Consider the following 7,434-nt stretch of genomic DNA (forward strand, 5'->3'; position numbering starts at 1 on the left):
CCCGGTTGGTGGCTCCAACCGGGACTAAAGGGGGGCATTGGTACCGGTTGGTGCCACGAACCGGTACCAATGCAACCCTTTAGTTCCGGTTGGTGCCACCAACCGGGACTAAAGGCCATGTGCTGCCCGCGTCACGGCACAAAAGTTTAGTCCCACCTCGCTAGCTGAGGGAGCTCGAGAGTGGTTTATAAGCACCAGTCCCGCTGCCCTCTCGAGCTCCTCTCAAATGCAGGCTTACGGGCCTAAACGCACTATATGTGCATGTGGGCCTATTGGGCCTATTGCGGGCCTGAATCCTGGCCCATTGTTAGGTTTCTAGTCGTATTCAGGCCGTGGTAGCCCTTTAGGTGGCACTTTTTTATTTTATTTATTTTATTTTGATTCTTCCTGCAGCTGTTTTTTAGTCCCACCTCGCCATGCGAGAGGCACTCGCAGCTGTTTATAAGCCCTGAGTGCAGAGACGATGACGAAGAGGCTCAATGCTCCTGCACGTTGGTTAGCTTCAAGCCTTGAGGAATACGGTAGACTGCACAGAGCTATGTGCAGTGCAGTTGACACTATTCCGAAAGGCTTGAAGCAAATTAACAAGCATTGCGCCTCTTTTTTATTTTTAATGACTTATTACAACTGAGAAATAAAAAGAAAAAAAATAACTGAAAAGAAAAAAAAACTATATAGAAAACTACTCATAAATGAATTGAACCAAAAAATAGTTGTGATTAACTGTACTAAAAAAGGAGCATAGATGCTTATTTTTAATGACTTATTACAACTCAGAAATAAAAAGAAAAAAATAAATATAGTAGAAAAGAAAAAAAAACTATATAAAAAGATACTCAGAAATGAATTGAAGCAAAAAATAGTTGTGATTAACTGTACTAAAAAAGGAGCATAGATGCTTATTTGTAATGACTTATTACAACTCAGAAATAAAAAGAAAAGAAAGTAGTTATGATTAACTTTACTAAAATATGAGCGTAGATGCTTATTTTTAATGACTTATTACAATTCAAAAATAAATAGAAGAAAAAATAGTTAGGATTACCTTTACTAAAAAATGAGCATAGATGGTGGTCATCTCTTCAGTCAGAGGTGGTCGGCATGAGGCTGGGTGTTCGGATCTCGGGATCCGTCATCTGGCACCAGCTGCGAGTCGGGGAGACGTAGTTGCCGGTGAAAACCGAGCTGACGGCGGGCGATGGCGGCGTTCCATGTCGTTACCATGATGAAGGCATCATCGTGTGACTACCGTTGACCCACTCGTATTGCTCCGGGGGAGCGGCTTCGTCTTAACGAGCATTGCGCCTCTTTTTATTTTTAATGACTTATTACAACTCAGAAATAAAAAGAAAAAAATAAATGTAGCAGAAAAGAAAAAAAACTATATAAAAACCACTCAGAAATAAATAGAAGAAAAAATAATTTTGATTAACTTTACTAAAAATAGCATAGATGCTTATTTCTAATGACTTATTACAACTCAGAAATAAAAACAAAAGAATAAATATAACAGAAAAGAAAAAAGAAACTATATAGAAAACTACTCAGAAATGAATAGAAGCAAAAAATAGTTGTGATTAACTGTACTAAAAAAGGAGCATATATCCTTATTTTTAATGGCTTATTACAACTCAGAAATAAAAAGAAAAAAATAAATATAGCAGAAAAGAAAAAAACTACTCAGAAATGAGCATAGATGCGCTTATAGAGGAAAATCAACTTAAATTCATAACGAATTTCAATCGAAATCCGTATGAATTTAGGCTAATTTCCCTATATAAGGGCATCTATTTTCATTTTCAGAGGAGCTCAATATGGCAGAGAGGGAGGGGCTTATAAACCGGTTCGATTCCCCTTCGGTTGGCGAGGTGGGACTAAACTCTGGCCGCAACGAGGACCAACCCTTTGGTCCCGGTTCGTCCCACCAACCGGGACCAATGGTGGTGGGCCAGGAGCGGGGCGCATTGGTCCCGGTTCGTCCCATCAACCGGGACCAATAGGTCCAGCCAAACCGGGACCAGTGGCCCACGTGGCCCGGCCGGCCCCCGGGGCTCAAGAACCGGGTCCAATGCCCCCATTGGTCCCGGTTCTGGATTGAACCGGGACTAATGGGCTGGACCGGCCTGGACCATTGCCCCCTTTTCTACTAGGGTATGATCGTGCCTCAAAACACGAAGTGGGGGCTGTAAAACGGTTCAGAATACTAACAAGTCCAGGACATAATGCCTCACCAAAAAAATTGCCTATGGACGTGACTTACTTTGTTTTGAGTACTTTTGCCCTTACAGCTTAAGGTTGTAATTATTAAACATAGTTGGATACAGTTATTATGTGCGGAGGACTGCTTTGGAGTATTCGGAGAAGGAACCCTCCTTGCAATGCCGAAGACAATCTGCGCGCCGGATACATCATCATTGAAGCCCGGTTTAGGTGCTACTGAGGGAGTCTTGGACTGTGGGGGTCCCCGGGGAGCCGGCCTATGTGACATGGGTCGGACTGATGGCCATGAAGATACTAGATAGAAGGCCTTCTCCCGTGTCCGGATGGGAGTCTCCTTTGCGTGGAGGGCAAGATTGGCGTCCGAATGTATAGTTTCCTTCCTCTGTAAACCGATGTTGTACAACCCTAGCCCCCTCCGGTGCCTATATAAACCGGAGGGCGTAGTCCGTAGAGATAATCACAATCATACATGCTAGACATCTAGGATTTAGCCATTACGATCTTGAGGTAGATCAACTATTGTAACCCTATACTCATCAAAGTCAATCAAGCATGAAGTAGGGTATTACCTCCATTAAGAGGGCCCGAACCTGGGTAAACATCGTGTCCTCTGCCTCCTGTTACCTTCAATCCTTAGACGCACAGTTCGGGACCCCCTACCTGAGATCTGTCGGTTTTGACACCGACACCGTCCAGGTTTATTAGTCCTTTTTGTAGTTTGGGTCAAACTTTGATCTTTGATTTAACTTTAAAAAATAAATTATATACCCTAAAAATAGTATGATTGTAAAACTCTTTCAAATATGAAACCAACAATATAAATTTTGTGACACACAACTTATAATTTGTTAGTCAAATCTGCGGTCAAAGTTGACCACAAAATATGAAGGGGACCAATAAACCCGGATGGAGGTAGTACTCCCTATGTCCCATAATATAAGGCTTTTTTGCAAGCTATATGTTTCTTGCTTAACAACTCACGCAAACTTCTGCTGTAGCCCGTGGAAAATACCACTTTGTAATCGAACATGGATTAAACTAAGGAGCTTGTGGCCTAATTTCTTCAAATTTGGTAATATCAGTGCTATAATATCCGCGCGCAGTGAAGCGCGCGATTCCACCTAGTGGGGTGACGATCCACCAACTCCACTCGTTCTGGTAAAATTGTCAATGGTGACTTTATTGCCTCCTTTCTTTAGAACTTCATTTTACAGCCCCCGCTTTTGTATGAACTTTACATAGTGATATCTCCTGCGTTTTGCATATCCAACCTATTTGTGAGAAATGATCCCATGACATAAAACAATTACCTACCCAAGGTTTAAGAGTTTAACGATGAATTAGTGAGGAGTGTTCACTTAATAAGTGCCATAACTGGTAGTCTGTTTCTATCAAGTTGGAATTACATACATACTTGGAGCAATGAAGGAGTCGATCGGATGAAAGCAACACAACGAATGAAGTGGACCTTGCAAATTATTCGTAACCAATGCGAACATTCAAATTGGAGGACAATATTAAACCACTCCCACCAAAAAGAAAAAACCATCAAATCACGATTCAGGTAGTCATGTCACTGTTGCTTTAGAGTTCGATTTTAGTGTTGCCTCTTGTTGGGAATATGCTGATGTCCAGTAGTCTGACCAAATCTATCAGCTACTGATCTCCAGATGGAAGAGAGCTACAATGCCTGCATCATGCAAGGAGGTAAGGAAATTAATTTTACATATGCTAATATTCACAAAGTACATTGTTTCATACATATATTATTTTTCCCTTTATCTCAACTTAACATCAAATGTGGTGCTTCTCGAAACTTACATCATGGAGGCTCTTCTTTTATCACGCCATTCTTGCAGAAGCATGAAGAAAAGCCATGCAAATCCAATTGCTTGAAATATCAGTGTCGTCGGACCCAAGAGGCGAAACCAACTGTTGTCGCCTGTGGCATATAAATAGATAGTGCTTCCATCTGGACATAGTAGATCATTAATGCATTGCCATTAGGAGGAAGGTGCATACCAATAATTCGAGCATATGGGGAAGAAAAAAAAGAAAAACTTGCAATGCTATATATATATATATATATATATCAATATATGGATGGCAATAATAATCATGCAATGTTATGGCATAAGATTGTAGGTCACATCGCACCGTCTAGCTGTATTGAGCTTATCCGCTCCACCATCTTCACCATATGGTTGTTATTTTTTTCAACTGGCTGGTCAAGTGTGTGGGGAAAAAAATCTAAAGAGACTTCCTGTGGAATGTCTAGGACAAGGCCCCGGATGCCAATACCTTGTCCCTTGGATTGGCGTGTGCAAGTTGAAGACCTACAAAGGGCGGGATCACCGACCTTCAATGGCAAGGTAAAGCTCTCGATATCGGTTCAATCTGACTCCCTTGGAATGATGTTTCCAAGCCCTCCCCTAAATTTCTATAATCCTCATAAGATCCTCTTTTGAAGAGTTAACCCCTTTAGACCTCATAATTTTGAGGAGAAACTCCTCAAACCATTCGAACCTGCTCAAATTCGAGTAGTCGTGGCCCGCGGGCTAGTTTCCCTAAATTCTCTCTCTCTCCCCCTACGCCTAGCAGCGTGCAACACCTCCCAACGACGCATCCGACTGCCTCCTCGACATCCGTGACCACGACCATGCACCCCCGTCGACCTCCCATTGACTCCCCACACTCGCCAGCAAAATTTCGGCAATATTTTTCTTCGTCCTCTGGTCTTGTTCTATTGGTCTCCATGGTGGTGGCTCCGGTGAAAACATGAGTGTCAACCGTTGTCACCGATTACGACGAATCGTTGCATCCTAGAGCATGCCATTGTGCTACTAGGAGATCAAAGAGGAGAATAGATTCAGGTGAAGTAGTGTGAAAACTGTGGCTCATGGAGGACGAATTTCACCGACTTTCTCGTCTCCTTCCTCGCACACATACTTCTCGCTCGGTGAGCATCTATCAAATTATTTTTGCACATCATCTACTCTAGGCCTTAGCTAGCTCGTGGACATCATTTTATTGGCCAGAAGTTGTCATTGGCTGCAAACTTGATGCGAAAAAAAAGAGGGGATTTGGGGGAAGAAGGAAGAAGAAAAGACAAGACTTCCACATGGGGTTAGCTCTATCAGGAGTTATGTTTTAGGGAAAGGGCTATGTGTGCGTAATTTTAACTCCTCAATTTTGACGAGCTAAATTTTTAGGATTCTCCGAGGAGTCATGTTTTTAAAGGGAATTGCTAGAGATGCTCTATTTTTTTTAGGGGTCTTTCTAGGGATGCTCTTACAGTCTATACAGTAGACACACGTTCTCGTGTACGGCGCTTTATGGGCATACAGTTTTTGAACTTCTAATTTCTTGCATGAGTAATCACAATCGCCCAATTATCCTAAGAGGCTCTAGCTAATCCTAATAATGTTGGGCTGCCACAACCACAAGGTCAGCGTAAAAAATTGGGCCGCCACAAGATGCATGAGATTATTTAGCACATGAGACTGATGTACGCAGAAAAATAATAATCTGTGGGTCCTGTAAAGCAAAACATACCTTCTTGAGAAGAGATGCCAGAGAACCCACCCTCACCCAAGCCGAGAGATCTAGAAAAATGGCCAAGGCCGAGTCGGAGAGTGCAGTTGCCGGCCAAGACGAGCACCTTCCTGCCGTACGGGCACGCGCTCTCCGCCTCCCGGAAGGCGGCGGCGACGCAGGCGGCACAGGACGAGGAGTTGACGCTAGGAGGCTCGCAGCTGGAGGAGGCTCGCACCCGGTTAGGCCAGTACCCCACGTCACCGGACGCCCGGAGGCCTTGGGAGGAGGCGGTCTTGGACGGCAGGACGGCGGCCAGGCGGCGGAGGTTGGCCCCGTAGGTGCTGTTGGTGTTGTGTACTCCACCGAAGCAGTAGATCGTTTCTGCGGCGGCAAGGAGTGGCGAGGCGGCGAGGAGGAGGAGGAGCGAGAGGAAGGGCGAGGAGTGCTGCATGGTGGCTGACTGGCTGTGGGTGAGCCGGCAAAAGGACTTGTTGTACAAAAAGTGGAGCATGTGGAGAGGATACAAGCACGTCAGCGGTGGCGGTGCGTGGACGACGACTTTGACTTCATGGAGGGTCACGTTTGGCGGCCGGAGAGGGATGAAGATTTTCTCTAGAAAAATAGAGGGGTGAGAAAGAAAGAGGAAGGTACGGAGAAAGGAGACATGTCACCAATTTGATCCAGCTGGATAGTACTAGTGGTTGTTGTTTCTAAATAAATTGCAATCATTGTTAATTTCAAGATTAATTGCCATTGGTACAATTAGTGTTATTTCCAAATTACGATTAATGCAGTTAATATTGTTTCCAGAGTGTGGGTGGTGCGATGGATACATTGTTAGGGGGTGTTTGTTTCCAGGGACTTTTTTGTGTAGGGACTAGAAAAAGTCCCTCTTAGAGACTTTTTTACCAAACGGCAGGGACTTTTTAGGGACTAAACTAGGCATTTGGGACTAAATGAAGAAGACTCTCAAGGAGAGTCTTTTTTGGGACTTTTTGAGACTTTTCCAACAATGCCCCTCCATGCATCCATGGGCCCGCCACCCCATGGTGTTGTTTGACTGTTATTTATACTAGGGGCAACATGGTCATTTAATAACCTCTAGGAAGAGACTAGGGACTTTTTAGTCTCTGGGACTTTTTAGGGACTAGGGACTTTTTAGTTGGGACTAGAAAAAGTCCTAGGACTTATGAACCAAACACAGCTTTAGAATACCCCGAGACATTGAATACAGGTAGTTAAATGGTTGTGATCATTTGGATTCTTCGAACTCGTGCTTTTGCTCGACGTACACCGGTAATCGTGCATGTGGAACACACGTTCAATTTGATAGTACTTTGAGGAGGTGTTTGTTTCCAGGGACTTTTTGGTGTAGGGACTAGAAAAAGTCCCTCTTAGAGACTTTTTTATCAAACGGGAGGGACTTTTAGGGACTAAACTAGGCATTTGGGACTAAAAAGAAGAAGTCCCTCTTAGAGAGTCTTTTTGAGACTTTTTCCTGCCCTGCCCCCCACCGCGCCTCACCTTATCTTGTTATCCACACCGCTCCCGCTCCCTGCCCCGCCCCGCACAGCAGAGTCGCCGCACCTCCAGTCGTCGCCGCTCCCCGCCCCCGCACCGCACCTCCAGTCGTGACCGCTCTCCGCCCCCGCACCGCACCTCCAGTCGTCGCCACTC

The 7,434-nt window shown here is 44.4% G+C and overlaps 1 protein-coding gene across 1 annotated transcript; it reads right to left on the reverse strand.

Annotated features, from left to right (window-relative positions):
- Positions 1–3,578: 3,578 nt before the first annotated feature.
- On the reverse strand, positions 3,579–6,251 carry LOC123135627 (cysteine-rich receptor-like protein kinase 10). Its single transcript, XM_044554782.1, has 3 exons — positions 5,776–6,251; positions 4,042–4,192; positions 3,579–3,910 (listed from the first exon to the last, which is right to left on the reverse strand). The coding sequence occupies exons 1-3, from the start codon at positions 6,206–6,208 to the stop codon at positions 3,877–3,879; spliced, it is 618 nt and encodes a 205-aa protein (XP_044410717.1). The 5' UTR covers positions 6,209–6,251; the 3' UTR covers positions 3,579–3,876.
- Positions 6,252–7,434: the final 1,183 nt, after the last annotated feature.

The sequence above is a fragment of the Triticum aestivum genome, chromosome 6B, assembly GCF_018294505.1.
Source record: "Triticum aestivum cultivar Chinese Spring chromosome 6B, IWGSC CS RefSeq v2.1, whole genome shotgun sequence".
Taxonomy (NCBI): domain Eukaryota; kingdom Viridiplantae; phylum Streptophyta; class Magnoliopsida; order Poales; family Poaceae; genus Triticum; species Triticum aestivum.